We start from the raw sequence: 23,349 nt of genomic DNA on the forward strand, positions 1-23,349 counted from the left end.
AGAGTGCTGACTGCTTTTTCATAGCACTTACAGTAACTAGTTAAAACTATAAGAAGCTGCCCAGCTGAGCTGCTGAGCAGTGGTCCACTCACCAATTGCGCAGGTCAGCATCACAGTTGCAGTAGTGTTTGGCGTCAGTACAGTTGTGTTCGATACCACAGGAACACTTCTGTATCCCTGGTCCTGAGCCCCCCCAGTAAGAATGCCTCTCATTGGCTCTTCCTACCCACCAGGTAAACGGGACGCCATCTGGGAGTCGAGCCAACAGCGTGAAGTCATTATATTTTCACTTTCATTAGATCAATTCTGAAGTCACACTTGAGGCTTTACTTTGAAAATATTAGTACTATGATATACGGTACAACTGGATCACATCAAAACCATATGTGGCCTTGAAATGCTTGTATGTGCCACAAGAGGATAGTCAGAACTGTAAATCATGTGCATTGTAGTAGCAATCTAGCTACAAAGAAAACAAGCTTGTACCTAGAGAAATACAAAAATACTCAATACAGGAAACCCAAACCATACAGACCATCACACACACACAGCTACAGTTGAAAATCTGTGTGGCTTCCCAGATCCTAATTCCCCCTTCCCTCATTTCTGACTCCCTCCATCTAACCTCCATGATGGATAAAGCTACTTAGCATAATTTCGGGAGCAGGGTCACACCCCAAACACTCCTCTTCCGGTATTCCTATAAATACCCACCTAACCCTCTCCTCTCACTTGCTCTTGAATTCTGCGCCCCTCCCTCACACCATGTTTCTTTTTTCCTCTCTTTTCCCGAAGAGGGCCTGTCGTGCCCCCCATGCTACGGCAGAATCCCTCCCGAAACTTCCTCACAATGCAATAAGCCAAACAGATGACTACAAGTGACTTCACGCCTCGCATACCAATTATCTTTCACTCCTAAATTGTTCAAACGTATGTGGTTGATGGTGTGGTCATTGCTTGTGAAATTATTCATTTGCATACATAAATAAACTTTACCAGGAGTGTTGAGCAGACGAGACATTCGGCAGGCGTAGGCTACATACTGGTCACAGTACGCTGCACTGCTGGTGACTGACAACACCTGGACGGACACACACGCACGCACACACACACACACACACACACACACACACACACAGGATGAGACAGGGACATAACTTTTGTATGAGTTCCTTTATAATATACAACAAATGTTTCATTTTGGAAAAAAAATGTTTTTAGTGGCAATTATTTGGAGTTGATTAAAATAAAAAAATATATATGTGTTGATCAACATAATGGGCCCTATTTTAATGATCTAAGTGCACGTCGTGAAGCGCCTGGCGCAGGTGCGTTTAGGGTGTGTACGAATCCACTTTTGCTAGTTTAATGGTGAAAAAAAAGGTCTGTGCGCCGGGCGCATGGTTCAAAAGGGTTGTACTTAGTGTCTTAATTAATCAGAGGTGTGTTTTGGGCGTAACATGCAATAAACCAATCAGAGATCATCTCCCATTCCCTTTAAAAGCCAGGTGTGTTTGGACCTTGGCACATTGCTATTATGACGGAGGATTTGCTGAGCAGGAAGGAGAGATTTTCAGGAGAAGAAACTGATCTGCCTCGTGTGTGAAGTGAAAACGCGCGAGCAGATCATATCGTAATACTATTTTACATTGTAATATTTTAATTTTTAATCTTCTGCATGTGTGTGTGCTGCTGCGCTTCCCTGTGTGTGTAACAAGCATAGCTGTGCACGCGCTGTGCACGAGCCTAGGCGCATTTTACTAATTCACTGTTAAAATAACAATGAAATGCTATGTTGTTGACTTTAGACCAGGTTTTTGTTGGTCAATGGCGCGATCACTTCCTGCTGCCTCAAGATAGCAATACGCCCAGAATGCACCTGAACACACCTCCCTGTAAGACCAGCACGGCCGCGGCGCACAGATGGGCGCAGGTGCGTCTGCTATTTAAACAACAACAACTGCGTCGGTCTTAAACTAGCAAAGACCTTTGCGTCGGGCTTTCCGCTGCGCTGCGCCGGGTGCAAGACAGGGCCACCGGTTGGACTAGCTTCACAGCAGTCTATTGCTAGATGGTGCAGTTGAGTTTTTTGGACAGATGTTGACAATGTTTTCCTTTGGGGACATCATTTGAAGTAAAAAAAAAGAAAAAAGAAAATTGCAGAATATCAAAGCACAATAATTTTGTATTGTGACATAAGTAACATGATAATATTGCATTGTGGGGGCTCTGGTGATTCCCACCCCTATACATTATTAGCTAATATTTCTAACGTGGCTATATCCTATTACTAATAACACCAATGCAATACGCACAAAATACTGATCTGAACTCCAAGTGCTCCACTCTGACCACAACCAAACAAAGTGTGCAGCAGGTGAACAAGGCCAGGTTGCGTAGTCATTGCGTACCTGCTCATCAGTCACGTTGTAAGTGATCTGCAGCACTGCCTTCCCCTCCTGGTCTGCACTGGTGACTGATGTCTGAGGAGACAGGTTGTTCTTCAGCACGGTCCAAACCTTTTCCTCTAAAAGACCAGAAAAAAAAAACCACACTCAATAGTCTCCACACCTTCTTCAGCAAAGATTCATTTGCACTACACAAAATGTTAGCACGTGCATAGTAACTCGTACAATATGTACAGAGAAAAATAGATTAACAGATGTTGTTTCCAGACCACAGTGTGCATTGACAAAAAAAACTATTCTGGTCTTTTTTTCTCTGCTGTCTTACCCAGAGTGGCATGAGGAAATGAAAGTTGTAGTTAATCCTACACCCTCCCATCTCACCTGTCATGTCACAGCTGACTCTAAAGGGGGTGATAGATCCACTGCCGTCTGGGTCAATCCAGTAGCTCCCGGAGCTCTTCCCCTGGTGCTTATACTCCTCACAGGACTGCTGAAACATCGCTACAGAGGAGACACACAGCTCAGCAGACACATCAGACATAAGACGGATCAGATCCTCAATGATCCTGCTCATCCTCTCCTTCATGAAATTCAGAAGCAGTAGCAGGCCAAACGGTAGATTTCTGCAGCAGAAAATCTGAACTACGAGGTACAGCAAATCATTGGTGCCTACAGTTATAGACTGCACAATCAAAAACTAAAACTGCCTTTGGTATTTTAACTTAGGGCTGTGCAATTAATCAAATTTTGATTGCAATTTTAATTTCGGCTCCTAACGATCACAAAAACAACTTAATTGAGAAAAACAAATATTTTGCACATTACATTTTGCAAGTAAACTTTTATTGTCTCTTGTGTTCTAAAGGGGAATTAAAAAAGTTCAAACGGGAAAAGTATTAAGGGAAATTTTACAGTCCAAGGTGACTTCACTGTTAATTTGTTTACCCGTTTCACAGTTTTTTAGGTTCAATAAATGCGACATCTTTCCAAAAGTCAATGAGTGATCGTGTTAAATAACCACAATTTCAATATTGACCAAAATAATTGTGATCACATATTTTTTCATTATCAAGTAGCCCTATTTTAACTGCATCATTGCACAATTACACAACCCAATGGCACTTCAACTTAATTTTCATTGCTGCAAATATTGCACTTTGGATATTCTTTTTTATTGTAGGTTTCTTCTGCTTGTTGCTTGTCATAACTTATTATTGTCTTATGTATGTGTTCTATATTGTATTGTCCGTACTGACCATATTTTAAAGTGATGTTTTCTTTTTCTTTTGAGGAGAATTTTCCCTTGCGGGATAATAAAGTTTACTTTGACAAAGCAGTGTGTGTGTGTGTGTGTGTGTGTGTGTGTGTGTGTGTGTGTGTGTGTGTGTGTGTGTGTGTGTGTGTGTGTGTGTGTGTGTGTGTGTGTGTGTGTGTGTGTGTGTGTGTGTGTGTGTGTGTGCACTTACATGTATGGCAGGTAGCTCCAGTGTATCCAGTGCCGCTACAGTTGCAGCTGAACGTATCCCACGTCTGAGAACAGCGGCCACCGTGCTCACAGTAATTAGGAACACACCTGACATCACACACAGATGGACAGTGGAAGGAAACTCATGTGACCACAGGCAGAACACAGCAGGGACCAGTTTCTAACCCACAACCTATTCTGTGCTTTCTCTTATTTCATTTTATTGTATTCATTTTTTTATTTAGTCAATCTATTGAAGATGTTAAAAAATACAAACACAAAGTAAAACTTATAAGCAATACAAAACGAAAAAACAAACGGGATCCTCAGGAACATATAAGCAACAAATTGTTCAAAAGGGCTAGGAACAAATTATTACAGAATAATCTGAACAGATGAACAAAAACACCATTAAAAAGGTCCCATGACATGCTGCTTTTCGGATGCTTTTATATAGACCTTAGTGGTCCCCTAATACTGTATCTGAAGTCTCTTTTATATAGACCTTAGTGGTCCCCTAATACTGTATCTGAAGTCTCTTTTATATAGACCTTAGTGGTCCCCTAATACTGTATCTGAAGTCTCTTTTATATATAGACCTTAGTGGTCCCCTAATACTGTATCTGAAGTCTCTTTTATATATAGACCTTAGTGGTCCCCTAATACTGTATCTGAAGTCTCTTTTATATAGACCTTAGTGGTCCCCTAATACTGTATCTAAAGTCTCTTTTATATAGACCTTAGTGGTCCCCTAATACTGTACTTTGCTCGATGCCTCTCTCTCATGGGTGGGCCAAATTCTCTGGGTGGGCAAAGCAGAGAAAGGGGAGGTAACCTTGCTCCTTTTGACCTCATAAGGAGAAGATTCCAGATCGGCCCATCTGAGCTTTCATTTTCTCAAAGGCAGAACAGGATACCCAGGGCTCGGTTTACACCTATCACCATTTCTAGCCACTGGGGGACCATAGGCAGGCTGGGGGAACTCATATTAATGTTAAAAAACCTCATAAAGTGAAATTTTCATGCCATGGGACCTTTAAAGAGTCAACAAACAAAAAATAACCAAACAAGAACATCACTGATATAGTATTTCACTATTTTGTTTCTGAATATTTTTTTTTAGTTTGGATATATATTTTTTTAGCTTATCATAGTTATTCTGTTATACAGTATGTTTGACTGATCTTCAGTTTATAATTGTGACTGACTTGTATACCTGTCTATAATGGCGCACATATCCAGGCTGACATTTTCAAAGGTTCCAATGAGGCCCTGCTCCACAGCCCTGAGGTCGGCCAGATGGTCGTCTATGTGGATCATCTGCATGCAGCCCTGGAAGGAGCGCTGAAGTGATCGGGTGTTGGAGGGCAGAAAGTTGCCTGGAGAAAAAAAAAAAAACAGAGGAGGCCATTATTACAACCAGTGGAGAAAAGCTGATAGGATGAACTCTTTGCTGTTGTAGACAATGAACAGTTCATCTGTGCTGCATCTTTCTTCCACTCCCTGTCATCCCCTTACTTTGCACGGCAGCTGGAATCTCGCGATATTACGAGATCACGCGAGAATCACGGGATCACATAGCACACCAAAATCCATCTTGTCAGGCTTCAAGTAATCTAAATCGATGACGTTTCATTTCCGGCATTGCAGTGGTGCCGCCGGAAACTCGGCCGGATGTCCCTAATTTCGACCGGATGTCCGTCACCTTCCTCTGTCTTTGTGTTGACGTTCTAACCTCCGGTGGATTTGTGAGGACTATGGTTAACTGCTCCTCAGATCTCTGCAGGGTAAATCCAGACAGCTAGCTAGACTATCTGTCCAATCTGAGTTTTCTGTTGCACGACTAAACAACCTTTGAATGACCACCAAGTTCCTTCCCGAGGCTATTTTGCAGAGGCACCGGCACTGTTGCTCCGTCCGGCGCTTAGTGCCGCCCAAGACGATTGTGATTGGTTGTGTGTTGTTCTAGAATTTTAGAAATACTGAGATCATGAGTCTAAGCCCCCCCCCCCATCCTGCCCCAGAAAAAGTTAGCCACCAGACACAAAAAAGGATTTCAACAGTCAATCACAAGCCTCCCTGTAATGCCCAATTGTTGTTGTTGGTCTACAGTAACAGTTTTTTATTTATTTTTTACCTTCCTATCAATGCTGCTTCTTCATACAGTGTGTTTGTATTGCTTTTCATTGTAAATTGTTTTAAGTGTACAGACTTAAAACTGACTAAGGTAATTGGATTACATGATTCCCTGCCTGAAAAGAAAAAATATCCTTCACTGCCACCTCTTTATGAAACATACACGTTACTTTGGATGGTTGGTTATCTTTTTGAGGAATTACCTCCAAAGTAGTAGCTTCCTCCAGTCTGGATCTGGATGGGGATGGCCGTTCTGACTGTGGATGCCTCGTCTCCATCGACTGTCAGCATAGCATAGTTCTCCAATGCGTTCAGATGCACACTGTGCCACTGGCCATCATTCAGACCGGAACCTGCAGGGAAAAACATACATCAGTCTATCAACTTAAAGATTAAAATGGCAACAACAATAACTGAGGAAAGCAGCAAAATACAAATGGAGCTAAAAGTGGCAATAAATTAAACCAGGGGTGTCAAACTCAATTTCACTTAGGGCCACAATGGAAAATGAGAATCACATCAAGAGCCAGACATTTATGGTTAATTGACATGCTTTTATTAAATCGAAAAAGTCAAATATCTTTGACTGTAGTATTACATGTCTAATATATAGTCTCCTCACTTACAGTTTGGTCGACATAGAGCCCTAAAAAAGTCAGGAAAAAAGTTCCTCAGCCATCAAAGAATTAAAAAAAAGCCCAAAAGGTCAGAAAAAGGGTTAAAAAACGTTGAAAAAGTGACAAAAACTTCAGAAAAACTGACAAAAACGTCAGAAAAAGTGAAAACATTTTTTTTGTGAACCGAAATTGATATGCGGGCCGGATCAAAATCTGCGAGGGGCCGGATTTGGCTCCTGAACGTCCATCCTTAAGGACCAACGAGCCGAGCTCACCTGATGAGATGTCAATGCGTGTGTTCTTCTTCTGCGTCACATTCATGAAGACGGTGACCTTGCCCTCCGTCAGTCCCACCTCCACCCAGCCGTCAGCCAGCGCCGTGAACATCAGCAGCCCGTTGGGGTTCCACGTCCTGAAAGACAGACTGACTGACAGAGTGTCGCTGTCACTCTGACCCGGCAGCCGCAGGAAGGACGTGGAGTTGAAGAAGACGGAGAAGGAGTTGGACTCAGCACACGAAAATGTCAGGTTACGCTACAGTGGGAGGGAGAGAGAGAGAGAGAGAGAGAGAGAGAGAGAAAACAGATTTGACAAAAACACTATTTTACCAGAGCCTTAATTATTAGCAGGAAGCTTGTCTAGTCGTGCACGTCTAGTATAGGCTACAATTACCACACCCACTCATCCTGTCTCTTTCTATCGGAGAGGATCGCTTTGTGACCGGCGCGGAGAGAAATACGTGTCCGGTATGAATGGACAGGCACGCCATCGGGCACGTATCTACACTTCGCGGGCTATACGCGACGCTGGCACGCCCGATGTGTTTTCACTGTTACTCTGTGAATCCATTATTCTACTCTGAAGACAGACTAAGACAGATAACTAAAAACAACATAAGCCAGTTATCTATTAAACACACACACACACACACACACACACACTCTCAGAGCCAGAGAGAGTTGTCTTACGAAGCTGGAGGTGTCCACCTTCTTCCTGCGGACCAGATTAGTGATGTTGTCTCCGTTGTAGGTGATCCCCTCCATGCATCCCACAAAGTTATCTCTGCCTCCGGAGCTTGGCTTCGCTGATACAGGCAGTCCTCCGAAACTGATCTGAGGACACACAGCGGAGCACAACGACATGGAGGGAATGACATTGATCCTGCTGTACTGTTGTGTTAATTGTTCTACGGTGACCAACACACACACACACACTTCCTGTCAGGAACTCAACATCATCAGATAATTAGCTTTTAATCCAGAAAATGCGACATTAAAAGAAAATAAAACACTGATTGAAAATGTAACTGTAATGGATATGTTATTGTATTGCCTCAGCCAGACTTGAGACTTTTAAATGTGGTACTTGTGTTCTTTCAGAACGTTTTCATCTGTAAACCTGCCATGAATATCAGTCACAACAACTCCTTCAGTTAAAAGGAAAGACTAAAGTACTTCCAAAGTAGAGGTTGTACACTCTAAACCCATTTTGTGTGCACTCCACGAGCCCTTATGGCAGGATATCCTCTGAAATAAGAGTTAAGGCTGCAGTCTATCATAAAACACTTTGGGGTTAAAGATCATCCAGCCAGCAACTTTGATGGTTTTTCCCATCTATTCTAAAAGATAAAATGGTTATGTGGTCAAACTATATCTGCTGTTGCATCACCCCCCTACAGCATCATCTATCAGTCAACGATCAGATCAGAGGACACGCGCGCGCGAACACACACACACACACACACACACACACACACACACACACACACACACACACACACACACACACACACACACACACACACACACACACACACACACACACACACACACACACACACACACACACACACACACACACACAGAAGAGGGTTTTCTCACCCAAAAACTGAGCTTTTAGAGAAAAGTCTCAAATGCCAGCAGTAACAGGTCAACGTTTAAATGTGGATCAAGATCTTTAAGAAGACTACCTACACACACTATGTACATACACAGTTTTCACGTTAGTTTAGGATCTCTATAACTCACAGGGAGCAGAGTCCCAGGGGCGTGACATGAGGCTGAAATGATGAAGATGCCTGACGGCGTGACCCACAGGGAGCCTTTACCTCATAGTCCAGGTCCAGGTGGTCAAACTCTCCATTGGTCCTGAACTGCTGAGTGTGATGGTCCAGGGTGAAGTTGACGTTCCTGCGGTAACGCTCTATGACAACTGAGTGCCAGTGGTCATCATCCAGTAAGCTCCCACTGGTCACAGAGGTGTGCCCCTGAATGGATCCGTACTGGTTACTGCCTGGAGAAAAGCGAGCAGATCACATAGACAGGAACAGGTTGTAAATGTTTACCATGTCACTTCTGACAGAAGTAGATAATACAGTCCTTAGAATTTCAATAGAAGGGAATGGGCCTGGGTCTCTAGAGAACACACAGACTTTATAGAAGGCTACCTAAGTTGAGGCTGAGCTGCAGTCTGGCCCTGCTGAGCTCCAGGGAAATGTAGTCTCCCTGCTGTCCCTCTCCGTGGAGCAGGACCCCGTCTGCCGCCGTGGTTCTGAACTTAAGAGAGATGACGTCCTTCGCAATCTTTATCTTCTTACTCCTGAAGCGGTAGGGGATGACACCATGGCCTTCAAAACTGATCACATCGGCCCCTGGAAGAAAAAATGAAATGAGGCCTTTGAAAAGTTCCGAAAATTCTATTCTCTGCCAACAGATCTGGGATCTAGAAACCGTCAAATGTGGCGGCTGTGCCTGCTTCCTGGACCCTGTGAAGTGAGTTGCTTTGTGTCCTAAATCTGTTTAGCGCTAATCAAAGTTATGTGTGCATGAATTGCACCAAAGTTAGTGTTAGCATAAAAAAAAGGTAACACCAAAAAATAAAATGCTGCAGACATTTATTACATTCAGATGAACCCCTTGAGATGTATAATCTCATTTCCAAGGGGGTCCCAAAATAAACACACATTAAAAACACAGGAAGCAACTCATCGTTCACCTTCATCATTCTTTCTTTTTTAAGATGTTTTGGGGGCATTTTAGGCCTTTATTTTGATAGAACAGCTGAAGCTATGAAAGGGGAGAGAGAAGGGGAGAGACATGCAGTAAAGGGCCGCAGGTCGGAATCCAACCCATGGCCGCTGCATCAAGGACTGAGCCTCTGTACATGGGGCGCACGCTCAACCAGGTGAGCTTCCCAGGCACCCTACCTTTATCATTCTGATTAGTGCAAGGGCTGTGTCTAAAGTCATTCCCTACTGTACTTACAGTACTATTGTACTACCCTTCATTTTATGTAAGAGTTTGAATTTGAAAATTGCGTCTAAAAATGTGTTATATGGTCTCATATATATATATATATATATATATATATATATATATATACACACAGAACCAAAAGAAGAGTGGGTGGGAAGCATGTGCCCTGGTTTATCACAGACACAGACAGACAACCATTCATATCCACACCACAGGCCACTTAGATTATCTACCTCACGCAGCGGAAACCATATATTGTAACTATACAGACACATGATCAAACATAGTGGACAACAGAATAGCTGACCGGCAGCATCAGGTTTCCCTCTCTTGTTCATTTGTACTCACAGTATGAGCAGCCGTAGAGTTCCAGGCGTACTCCGATGCGTCCCTCCCTGCTCCATTCCACTGGGATGAAGCGGATGTAGCGAGCCAGGATGGCGTGCTGCAGCTCAAAGCGAACAACTCCCTCACTGTTCACGTTCCCCTCAAACGTCTGAAACACACCGAAAACAAACACGCTACAATAATCTGGCAGGAAAGTCTCCATCATCCTTATAACTGTAATCTGTTCGATTTTAGATATAAAAAATCTAAAGGAAATTGGAAAATGAATTCTAAGGTTTTACATAGCCAACTACTGGAGGCTGGTCAGGGGTGTCCCTACCATTATAAGGCTTAGGCTCAAACACCCAAGCTGTTTTGGGCATCACCTCAGCCAAATGTTACTAAAAGATTTTTCCTAGTAGACTTCTTAAGGAAGTTTTGTCTTTAAACTTTTGAAGTATTATCTGCTCTAGCTTTTCGCTTCGTACGTTTCAGATACATATATAAAAAAAGGGTCCAAGATGATGTGAAATTGCATTGTTTTTAAATTAAAAACTAAAAATTTCTTAAAGAGGAAGACCCCTCAACCATCTGACAAATACATGCACCTTCCACAAACCCAGGTTAGTTGATAGTTTCAGAGCTGAACTGTATATGATATTTTTCTCATGTAAATGAATTGTATTTATATATCAACTACTCAAAGCGCATTAACATATTACAGTAACCATTCACCAAGGTGCCACCTTGGTAAACATTCACACACATTTACACTCCGATGGCGCAGCATCAGGAGCAATTCGGGGTCCAAGGACACTTCAACATGGAACTGCAGGCCAGGGATCAAACCACCAACCTGCCGATTGGTAGGCAACCGCTCTACACCTGAACCACTGCCTCCCCATATTGGCTAAGACTTCTCAGTAAATACTTGCAGGTGCGACCAAAACCGCTAAATTGTTTCAAATAGTTTGAAAGGTTAAAAAGGAACATTTAGATGAGACGAGCTGACATTACAACACATGACGTAAGATTCTTGCTCACCCAGATGTTTCCATCCTGTAGATACGGCCTCCAGTTTTTCTGCGTGTCGCTGTAAAGCAGCCGGTACTTGCTGGTCCAATCAGAGCTACTGTAGCGACCCTGTGTAGCTATGGCAACCACCTGCTTCCTAGAACCCAGGTCCACCTGTAACCACTGGTAACGATCTGTATCCAAGGGCGACCATCCTCCAGCACCTGGTTTTGTGGGTGTTGTCGGTGGTCAGGGTGAAGAGATTGCAGGAAGGGAAAAAGAAGGAGAGAAAAATGGATCTAAAACATTCGGAACAAAGATATCTTAAGTGTCTTGTCTTCAGCTTAAAAGGTCCCATGTGGTGACTTATATATGTATTGTTTATATGTGTCTATTATCTGTTATGTTATAGTGTTAAAAAAAAAAAAAAGAGTTTGATTTGATTTTCCCACCCTTTTCTGAGAGCCTTTTGCTCCCCTCCCACACACGCTCGGATTCGCTGTTAGACGGAATGTTTAGCCCACTACTAATTAATATTCATGAGCAAAACGCTCTGACTGGCTGAGCGCATATCAACGCACCAGGCGGCCTGTTGTGTATGTACCAGTCCTTCCAGAAAAATGCGGAGTTTTTTTGTGATTGTTGCGGGCAAAAATCCTTGATTATGCGGCATGTTTTCTTAAAAAATACGATGGAATATGCGGGATATTTATGCAATTTTATGCGATGAAATTGCGGGAACTTTCAAAAACTGCGGTTTGATGAAAAAGAGAAAAAAAAGTGATTTCCCCCAACACCCTGCTTTTCGATGATGTTCACGTCACGTAATTACGTCACTTCCTAACGTTCCCATGGCAACAGGGGAAAATGGCTTCTCTTGTGTGAAGTAAACGCAACATTTTTCAACTTTCTGCTATGATATATGTGACTTTTTTGCAACGAAAATGCAGGGATTAAGAAATCATGCAAGCCCCGCATATTTTGCGCAGAAATCGGCAATTTATGTGGCTAAAGTGCGGCGTATTTGAAAAAATGCGGCCCCCGCATCAATATGCGTACTTTGGCTGATTATGCATTGAATTATGCGATCGCATAATTGCGTTTTTCTGGAGGGACTGATGTACGGTTTCTTTATGATGGATGATGTCATTGCAAGGAGTTTAGCGACTACAGTCAGTCTAGGCAGCGTAACTGCATGGTTGGCAAGCTTTGTTCTTTTCATCACCATCAGAAAACTGTAGTTGCTGTAGATCGTGGAGAGTCACGTACGGTAAAACCTACTTTATGTTCATGGGGTTACGGGAATTCAAACTCAACTTTGGTACACTTGTGGGCAAGAAGTCCACATTTCCTGGTTCCAACACAGTTTTTATGATTGATATTGTAGTAGCTGAAATGCAAAAAACAAACTTGCATATCCAATAAAGTCAGGCCTGCTGCCTCTGTGTAGCAGTCTTCTGTTCTCTCCCTATGTTTGTGTCTTAATAGACCTTTTTCACGGCAGACATGTTGACATGTCATAGGAGGAAAAGCACAGGTTTCTTTAAAACCATTAATGATGGCTGCATTCCACTTAGGAGAGGCCCTGGTATTGTGCATGCTGTCTCACTGAAATAGCTTACTGGGACACTTGATGGAATTGAGCCATCGTTAAGGTTACCAATTTCCGCTGTGCTTTTCCTACTATGACAAGTCAAAATTCCTGCTGTAAAAAAGGTCCATAGTGGGGTTGGAGCCAGGTGTGTGGGAGTCAGGCGTCCAGCTGCTTCTCATCAGCCACAACCAACCTGTGCTTCATATACCCGGTTTGTCCTCCAAAAAAACTTTCACAGTTGGTCGCGGCCCAGCCAACTTTGCTAGGTAATTCTCCTTCTATGGTTTCTACCTCTAATCCTGTATTCTTGTGCCATCAGCTTGCCATTTGGACCTGACTCCTGCCACCACTCCACTCCTGCCAGACACAGACCAAGGACCCGTGCTGGACTCCCTCAAGACCTGAAATCCCTTCACTGGATCCCGCCACAAGCCTGCTCTGCCCCGCTCCTTCTCGGATTAATTTAGATCCGCCCCACTGGAAATCTGGACTTTGCCACACTTGAGTACATTCAAATAAACATAGTTATCATTTCTCTCCTGGCTCTGAGTACTGTCTGCATTTGGGTTCAAATTGTCATTCCCCCCAACAAATAATCCTGTATTTTCATTGAGATTGAGATTTTTCTTGTTCATTTAAGCCATTAACCATTGTTCTGTGATGGTTACATCAGAAGTTATTGAACATTAAAACAGAGCTAGGGGTTTTAAGTAAGCCTGTCGCAATTATTTGAGCTGACCGTGATAATTTTTGCATAGTCATTAGATTCCACAATCCAGCTGGGTTGTGGAAAATAAACTGTCTCCCTTAGCACAAGGTTCCAATGAGCTTGGCTGTCTAGACCTTACTGCTATTGGACCGGTTCATCTGTTTCATATGAGACCATATTTCTTGCTTCCGAAACAAGATGATGACAGAGGTGCCACTAATGGGTTTCTTGATTTATGAGTCCATAGCACGAGTCTCCCCTAGGGATGCAGCAGGGCAGTTCTGAGGTAAGTAATGCGGGAGATCATTTACATACAGTCTTTTACGGCTTAATTAATTGAAAAGAGCAAAATTAGCGATAACTGCTCAGGACTTACACCTTAGTACATCACTGATCTTCTGACACTGTACGTCCCAGATTTTCAGCCAAAGCTCTGCTAGCCATTCTGCAATCAAGGCTGAAGACCAAGTGTGAGCGGGCCTTTTCTGTTAGGGCCCCATCTAATAGAGCTGGTAACTGATCCACACGAATGGCCAAGGTCCAATTTGGGAAAGAGGAAAGGAGGATATGAACGAATGCTGGCAAACACTGAACCCTTCGACCAGAAGGTGGGTTGTAACTGCTAATAGTATGCAATGATAAATGCATCATCAGTATACCAACCGACCAAATTTAGAATATGATTCCCATGTGCATACACAATAGCAGAAACAACACAGTACGTCCCATTACAAAGGCATACCTTGTTTCCGATTGAGTTTGGCGTAACCAGCTCCACATCCTCGTGCGTACACAGATGAACTGGTGAAGGAGCTGTAGGGGAGAGGAGTGGCCAAGCTGTCCTCACATTTCCCTGAACCAGAAAAGACACAAAAAAAAGACAAAGTTCAGCTCATTTTCAGCAATAAAGTCAGATCTGCAGAAGCCCGCTGACTTTGGTGATCCACTGACTTTTCCTCTAGCACCACAAGCAGGTAGAAGTTTTAAGTCAAAGATTTTGGTTGAATAAAAGTACCATAAATTAGTCTTTAATTCCTCTTAACAAACCTTAAGTAACAAATAAAAACAGTAACTTTGATTTGGTTTTGATCAAAGCTGAGCAGCAGTTTGGCGGTTAACAGATAAAATGACTTTTTTATCTTGTAATTGGACATTCTTAGAATAAGGCTGTGTGTGTGTGTGTGTGTGTGTGTGTGTGTGTGTGTGTGTGTGTGTGTGTGTGTGTGTGTGTGTGTGTGTGTGTGTGTGTGTGTGTGTGTGTGTGTGTGTGTCTTTGTTCTCAACACATTCATCAGAATTGATATAAGATTGAGATTTGGGCGGGGGAGGGTCACAGCTCTGTGTGTGTGTGTGTGTGTGCGTGTGTGTGTGTGAGTGTGACAGGTGCAGGGTATGGTAATGAGCTTCCTCATATGCATTACAAAACAACAACCCCAGCATGTATCAAGCAGAACCTTAACACGCACTCATCTTTCTGAGGAAAATACTTGTTCTTATTTGGCAATTTGAACACTATTGTCCATCTTGTGCCTCATGCCGTTAGTATCGGACTTTTCTGCAAAACCCATATTACATTTAATGACAATGTTTAGTTTTTTTAAATAATGTATTTCTATTATAGCCAAAGCTTTATCAATTTAAAATAAAAATGAATTTTATGTTTCTAAGTATGGTCTTTTTTCCTTTTTCGTAATGAACTTCAAAATATGATTAAGAATGGGCTGACGCCGGAGTTCTACTGTAAAGTGTACTAGTTGGCAAGTTTTACAGGGCATGCAGACTGTGACTGAAGCAACAATTATGTTCTGTTTAGTGTTTGCAACATACAGAGCACACAGATAAGTGAAGACGTGGATTCTGCTGGGATGGTTTGAGAGGTGTCTTTGGATGTCCGAGTACTTCTTTTCCACTATGAAAACTCGTCACTATTAAAATCCATTGTAACTGACCTAAATTCTAGCTGACCCCTCTCGGTGTTCCACGATGGAGCAAACTACAGACCGTTTACAGCCATCTTTTAGAAGTGTGATGTAAGTCAATAATGTCAGCGATGAAAACACGTGTGGTGAAAAAAAGGATGCGAGTCATGCGACAGCATATCACGTAACATCATATACATCGTATCCATCATATAACCATGTAGCAAAGGCCTAAGTGCTTAATATATTCTACAGTAAATCTCAGGCATGTGATTGGCAAATGACAAAAAAGCTGAAAAAAGAAACTGGGCGCAGAAAACTGCACGGCAAAGCAATTTAGTTATATATTTCATTGTTTTATGGAATTATTTAATATGTACCTGTATAATAAATATATGTTGTTCTATCTATCTATCTATCTATCTATCTATCTATCTATCTATCTACATATATATATATATATATATATATATATATATAATATACATACATACATATACACATACATACATATATATATATATATATACACATATATATATATATATACATACTACATATATATACACATACATACATATATATATATATATATATATATATACATATATTATATATATATACATATATATATACATACATATATATATATATACACATATATATATATACATATATATACATACATACATACATACATACATACATACATACATACATACATACATACATACATACATACATACATACATATATATATATACATGGAAATGGGAGCCCTTGAGAGAAAAAAAAAAAAAAAAAAAAAAAAAAAAAAAAAAGAGAGAGAGAGAGACAGACAGACAGACAGACAGACTCATTCAAGATCAAAAGTGGCTGAACTGCACCATCATGTTTTGGTATAGGCCTGATAAAGATTAACAATGGTTGATACTACAAATTCAAAGGGATTGTCAAACCAAAGAATCATAGCATATCAACTTGTCATACCACACCGTGTGTTTTAATGCAGATGACATTGCTCAAAGTGCTAATGTCGGTAGTGAGTCATTTCAATCCTTTGCAAAAGAGGATCTTAGTACCAAGTCGAGGTCAAAGTTGCCAGTTTCCAACTATGCTTCCCCATAATGTTTCCGGCTGTTTTGTCTTTCCCAGTCTACAGCTACCACTCTGATGCCACCCTCTGCAGACTTTCAGCTTTATGCCATTACCAAAACATTTTTAGTCTGAATGTGAGAAACTTCTACATGTCTACCTGGAAAAATTGGTTTGTTAGGGCAATACCCGTGAGAGAAAAGCAAAAAAAAGTAAGAAAATAAATAAAATATTTGTTCGCTGAATAGACACAGTACATGTACATTCTGGGTTAGAAGTAAAAAAAATAAAAACTCTGGGTTGTTTGCATTTCTTTAAACCAATCACAATCACTTAGAGTGGCGCTAAGCTCCGGTCACAGCAACGGTGGCTCTGCAAAAGAGTCTCGGGAAGGAACTTTCTTTTGGTGGAACGTTTGCACCCCGCAAAAGAAAACGCCACATACAATATTAAATGACGTTAACTGTTTTATTTAAATTAGCTGTATGCATTACCAGTGTATCGCCGCGTGTACTTCGTCCACAGCAATCCCGCCAATCGGTCGGGCTGATGATATGGAGAAAATCAGATATCATGATATTCTTAACCAAATACAGTGCCTTGATGTCAATTTTGCCACGATAATGTGGATACAGTGCCTTCGCGAAAGTATTCCGCCCCTTGAACGTTTCGACCTTTGGCCACATTTCAGGCCTCAAACATAAAGATATAAAACTGTAATTTTTTGTGAAGAATCAACAACAAGTGGGACACAATCATGAAGTGGAACGAAATTCATTGGCTATTTCAAACTTTTTAACAAATAAAAACTGAAAAAGTGGGCGTGCAAAATTATTCAGCCCCTTTACTTTCAGTGCAGCAAACTCTCTCCAGAAGTTCAGTGAGGATCTCTGAATGATCCAATGTTGACCTAAATGACTAATGATGATAAATAGAATCCAGCTGTGTGTAATCAAGTCTCCGTATAAATGCACCTGCTCTGTGATGGTCTCAGAGGTCCGTGTAAAGCGCAGAGAGCATCATGAAGAACAAGGAACGACACCAGGCAGGTCCGAGATACTGTTGTGGAGAAGTTTAAAGCCGGTTTGGATACAAAAAGATTTCCCAAGTTTTAAACATCCCAAGGAGCACTGTGCAAGCGATAATATTGAAATGGAAGGAGTATCAGACCACTACAAATCTCGACGAGACCCGGCCGTCCCTCTAAACTTTCAGCTCATACAATGAGAAGACTGATCAGAGATGCAGCCAAGAGGCCCATGATCACTCTGGATGAACTGCAGAGATCTACAGCTGAGGTGGGAGACTCTGTCCATAGGACAACAATCAGTCGTATACTGCACAAATCTGGCCTTTATGGAAGAGTGGCAAGAAGAAAGCCATTTCTTAAAGATATCCATAAAAGTGTCGTTTAAAGTTTGCCAAAAGCCACCTGGGAGACACACCAAACATGTGGAAGAAGGTGCTGTGGTCAGATGAAAACAAAATCGAACTTTTGGCAACAATGCAAAACGTTATGTTTGGCGTAAAAGCAACACAGCTCATCACCCTGAACACACCATCCCCACTGTCAAACATGGTGGTGGCAGCATCATGGTTTGGGCCTGCTTTTCTTCAGCAGGGACAGGGAAGATGGTTAAAATTGATGGGAAGATGGATGGAGCCAAATACAGGACCATTCTGGAAGAAAACCTGATGGAGTCTGCAAAAGACCTGAGACTGGGACGGAGATTTGTCTTCCAACAAGACAATGATCCAAAACATAAAGCAAAATCTACAATGGAATGGTTCACAAATAAACATATCCAGGTGTTAGAATGGCCAAGTCAAAGTCCAGACCTGAATCCAATCGAGAATCTGTGGAAAGAACTGAAAACTGCTGTTCACAAACGCTCTCCATCCAACCTCACTGAGCTCGAGCTGTTTTGCAAGGAGGAATGGGCGAAAATGTCATTCTCTCGATGTGCAAAACTGATAGAGACATACCCCAAGCGACTTACAGCTGTAATCGCGCAAAGGTGCGCTACAAAGTATTAACTTAAGGGGGCTGAATAATTTTGCACGCCCAATATTTCAGTTTTTTATTTGTTTAAAAGGTTTGAAATATCCAATAAATTTCGTTCCACTTCATGATTGTGTCCCACTTGTTGTTGATTCTTCACAAAAAATTACAGTTTTATATCTTTATGTTTGAGGCCTGAAATGTGGCAAAAGGTCGAAAAGTTCAAGGGGGCCGAATACTTTCGCAAGGCACTGTATAATCACTTAAAAGGCCAATAATAGAACAGTTAGAACACTAAATTCACAAATTACATCACTTTACTGTAATGCAGCCTTTAAAACCAGGCAAAGACTAAACTTACGATATCCAAAATCTAAGACAATATCTAGTCTCATATCCCGGTATCGATATAACATCGATATATTGCCCAGCTATGAGAGGAAGCATCATGTTGAAAGCTGTGCTGTTCCAGGATAAAGGGATAGGAGGATAGTTTAAAGGCTGGAAGCAAGTACTCTTGGTATATAATCAAGACGTGCCAGGGTTGCGCCTTGATAGGTAGTAAACACCTTCAGCTGTCCTGTCAAGTAAATGCCTAAAATGTCCCAAAAAAGTTAACTTGTTTTGGTGGAACATTCGCACCCTGCAAAAGAACTTTATCTAAATTCTCAGTTTTTTATTAAGTTGAGTCCTTAAAAGGTGCCCTGCCACACATATTTCATTACTTTGTGGTAATGTCTGAAGTTCTACCATGGACTCTGTAACATTTTTTGTGGAAAAAATGCCTTGGTTACCTTGTTTCAAGCCATTCTAGCGTGGTATAGAAAGCCTGCAGGAAGACTCAGCTCGATTTGTGCCAGTTTTCATTAATATTCAACGAGCTAAGCTACTAACCTGACTCTGATTGGCTAATATAGCTAGCCAATGAGAGCCTGGCTATCAGCATCCTATACCCAGCTCAACTGGGCGAGCTCATGAATAGTAATGAGCTCAGGCAACATGATGTCAGACTGACCAGCTTTTGTAATTGGCCTGATTTCTCGCATTATTTTTTTATTTCTTTTCAGTGGCTAGAGCTGACAGAGGAGGTAGCAGTTCATTTTCACATTCATGACATAACACAAACACATATGGACCTGACATATTTCAAAAAATGCAAGTAAAAACGGTTTTGTGTGGCAAGGCACCTTTAAAGCTATAGTGCAGAGTTTCTGTCGCCACCATGAGGAATTCTAAGTAATGACAAACTCCTCCATAGGGATAGTTTATCCATTCATTTCAGCCTTTGGTTAGCGTTGCGGCTCTGCTGTGTTGTGTTACGCTTTGGCTACATTGAATGCGTAACGTATGCAGACCTCTGTATCTTTAAACCGGCTACACCTGCAGTGCACACACGGCGTAGGCTTGTGTGAGTCACAGGCGAGACGCTGAGCCTTTGCTTTGGGATTGTTGTTGTTTCTTCCGTTTTTGGAGCCGGCACAGCGCTGTAAAACGTCAATCTACTGTCAGCTGTTTTCCGATGACGCAGGTGAGGGAAACAAGGAATAGAAACAGAAACTCTCAAAATTAAACTGCCAATACGCTACATCCACATGATACAAGCCTTCCATGACCGCCCCCCACTCCTCCCACTCCTCCTCCACGCAGTTGCTAGTAGCCAAGGAGGACATGGAGGATTAAAAAAAGAAAACATGATGGACTCTTCGGAAGAGGTAATTATCTTCACTCGAGTTTCTCCGGAAAGACGCCAGACGCTACAATCTTCTGAACATAGTCATGCTGAGAAATCCAGAGAGAGTTGTGAGCCTGAGAGATTAAATTCAACCTTCCTATCTGTAACTTGTAATACCAATTTGTCGAGGGTGGGGCCACAGTCTCTTAATTTCATCCACTATCAATTTCTTTGGCTAAAATTGATCTCTATCATGACTATGTGTACCTCTCTCGTAATAAAAAGTTGCGCAGGAGTCGTAAAGTTACATTTAAAAGCGTCTGTGCTGGACCATCGGCTGCTCTGGGCTGGGACGTTTCTCTCTCTCTCTCTCTCTCTCTCTCTCTCTCTCTCTCTCTCTCTCTCTCTCTCTCTCTCTCTCTCTCTCTCTCTCTCTCTCTCTCTCTCTCTCTCTCTCTCTCTCTCTCTCTCTCTGCTGTCAGCGCCTCATTCCGCATGTTGGATCTGGATCTTTTTCCTCCAGGGAGATTCAGCCTCTCCCTGTCTCTCTTTCGCCTGTCCGTGGGTTTGTTTCTTTCTCCTGTGTGTGTGTGAGTGTTGTGCTTTTAGTTTTGCTTCTTGTGCGTTTGTGAAGCCTGCCCTCTTTTCAGGTTACATGGTGGAGAGAGGAGCTTGTGTGACTCAGGATCTGTTTAACAACACCTGAAAGCTGCTTGTCATCCTCCTGGATCCATATTTTTCAAATGTCTTCACAGTCTGGGTATACTTTTGTTATATGGAGCGTCTCTATTGTAATTGTATTGTGTTGGTCTGTTCTGTACACACACGACATTTAGGCTATTGCACATCATGTCTGATCCATCCTCGGTTGCTGTTCCTGAGGATTCTTCCATTTTTCCCCCTGTTAAAAAGGCATTTTTGGGGGGACTTTTTCTTTATCCAAAGCGAGGGTCGAAAGGACAGATGCTGTACAGATTGTATAGCCGCAGGAGGCAAATTTGTGATATTGGGCTCTATACATAAAATTGACTTGACTTCAAAGCATATAATTGGGCCTCGATGATTCAGGGTATATTTGGATTGGATCCTGCAATCCCTATAATGCAACTCAAGAGGATATTTTTTTAGACCTGTAGAAAGGTCAGGTTACAATTTAAATTGAGATTAGAGTACAGGATCAGCTTAAATCCAGACGATTAACCAAATTCAAACTGGCAACACTTCGTTTCTCTGTTAGTTTTGGAGGGAGGGAGGATTGTTTCCATAACGTAAAATATATTTATAGTAAGTAAGCCCTACATTAATATGTCTCGTGCTTCTATGGTCATGGTTACTCACATCCATACTCAAGTATACTAGCCTACTGTAGGCTACTAAAGTGAAAATGTGAGGTACCTGTATTGATCCCCAGAGAGAAAGTTCAGTTGTTACAGCAGCACATAAATAGAGAAGTAAAAGAATAAATAATAAGAGTGGTGTATAAAAACTAAAATAAGAAGGGGAGTTTTTCTAACACATGCTCACACAATAGGTTTCAGGCGGGTGTGGGGGGTAAAAGTGTCACCCAATAAGGTAAAGAGGTAAAACTCCTATTTTTGGTTACCATATTTATGGTGCACCTATGAATGAAATGGTCAGCATGGGCGGTTGTTTTTATTTTCTATTCTGTAAAACTGATATTAATATGTTATTGATACGCTTGCTGCACACATGTAAATTGAACTGTTGTGCTTTCTAGTTCAACATTTGCTTTACTCTATGCATTATGCTTAAACTGAAGGCCTCATAAATATTGTACACACAGAGCAGACTATATGGCTGATTCCATTTCTGCTCTAAAAAACACTGTCCTCTTCAGTGACAATGACTTCATGATAATGACTTTTCTTAAATACAGTGATAACCTGACCTGTGTATATCGTCATTATTAGCCAACAATACCGTATGATCCCCCAGCAGCCCTTCTGTTTTTATGCTGCTGATGGTCTGGCTTCATGCTGAGTCCTGGCCGTGGTCCATATCCCTGACTGCACAGACTGCACAGACTGCCCCAACAGGAGCAAGCTACCAAATTAGCCGCGCGCGCGTGCGTGCGTGTGTGTGTGTGTGTGTGTGTGTGTGTGCGTGCGTGTGTGTGTATTAGCCTACTTACGGGATACTGAGGATGCAGCGCTGGAGGTGCTGATGATGCTACACAGGACAGGCAGCAACAACAGCGCGGCCAGATAAGCCATCTTCACACAGAAATCCACCCAGTCAAAGAGACAATAAAGCGGGTCCAGGCGGGTCTCGGTGCGGCGTTCCCTCCGCCGCCGGGCTGTCTGTTGTTCTGGTGATACACGGCTGAGACGCTGCTTTCTTTATTAGCAGGCGAAGGAGAAAAGCAATGGCTGTCCGCCCGCTTCGTATTGTCTTCTCTCTCTGCTCTCGTCCACCTGCCCAGCGGACACTCCAGCGGGGTTTTGACCGAGAATCTCCGGGAACTAGCTAGTTTATGAACAGAAGAACGCGGTCGTGCTGCGGGCCTGGCCTCGCGCGCTCCAGGTGCATGATTTCAGACAGACAGACACACAAGGAGCTGTCCAACGGCTGAGCACACGGACCAATCAATACTCCCCCACTCTCTGCCGCACTTGGTACGGTCTGTTATGTACAACAATACAGGGCTCCCTGAAATGAGGAGGGGACAGAGGGGAGCCCCCAGGAAGGAACACAACAGAAAAGTGCAATACTGTGCACAGCACACAACACATGTATATATAATAAATATATATACAGTATATAATACACATATACACCTGCCCATTGCACATTACTTATTTTTTTGCACAGTCTGCACTCAATCCTTTCAGCCTCCTTTTTCTTATGTTAAACAGCTATTTTGTATTTGTTTCTGTATTTATTGTTTATTTCACATGAATGTTCAACATGTTTATTTGGTTATGTATGCACCACCCACCAAGGCAAATTCCTTGTAAGTGTAACTTACTTTGGCAATAAACCCTTTTCTGATTTCTGAACAGAATAGAATTTTAATTGGAATGTATTGCACACACCAGTGACTCGAGAGCAGCAGGCAGGCCTGTACACAGCTATGGCATTGATTCAAAATCAATTTCAAGAAATCAATAATGGAC

The 23,349-nt window shown here is 42.1% G+C and overlaps 1 protein-coding gene across 1 annotated transcript in view; it reads right to left on the reverse strand.

The window, feature by feature from the left end:
- cntnap2b (contactin associated protein 2b) overlaps positions 1–22,943 on the reverse strand; it is a 33,157-nt gene extending 10,214 nt beyond the window's left edge. The window contains exons 1-15 of the mRNA XM_039815670.1: positions 22,365–22,943; positions 14,267–14,377; positions 11,252–11,445; positions 10,229–10,376; positions 9,073–9,276; positions 8,734–8,918; positions 7,595–7,738; positions 6,902–7,160; positions 6,213–6,362; positions 5,090–5,252; positions 3,875–3,981; positions 2,790–2,909; positions 2,412–2,527; positions 997–1,081; positions 93–249 (exon numbers count right to left, since the gene is read on the reverse strand). Coding sequence (XP_039671604.1) covers positions 93–249; positions 997–1,081; positions 2,412–2,527; positions 2,790–2,909; positions 3,875–3,981; positions 5,090–5,252; positions 6,213–6,362; positions 6,902–7,160; positions 7,595–7,738; positions 8,734–8,918; positions 9,073–9,276; positions 10,229–10,376; positions 11,252–11,445; positions 14,267–14,377; positions 22,365–22,446 — 2,225 coding nt within the window. The 5' untranslated portion in view covers positions 22,447–22,943. The remainder of the gene's footprint in view (positions 1–92; positions 250–996; positions 1,082–2,411; positions 2,528–2,789; positions 2,910–3,874; positions 3,982–5,089; positions 5,253–6,212; positions 6,363–6,901; positions 7,161–7,594; positions 7,739–8,733; positions 8,919–9,072; positions 9,277–10,228; positions 10,377–11,251; positions 11,446–14,266; positions 14,378–22,364) is intronic.
- Between the last annotated feature and the right edge of the window lie 406 nt (positions 22,944–23,349).

This window comes from Perca fluviatilis, chromosome 11, assembly GCF_010015445.1.
Source record: "Perca fluviatilis chromosome 11, GENO_Pfluv_1.0, whole genome shotgun sequence".
NCBI lineage: Eukaryota > Metazoa > Chordata > Actinopteri > Perciformes > Percidae > Perca > Perca fluviatilis.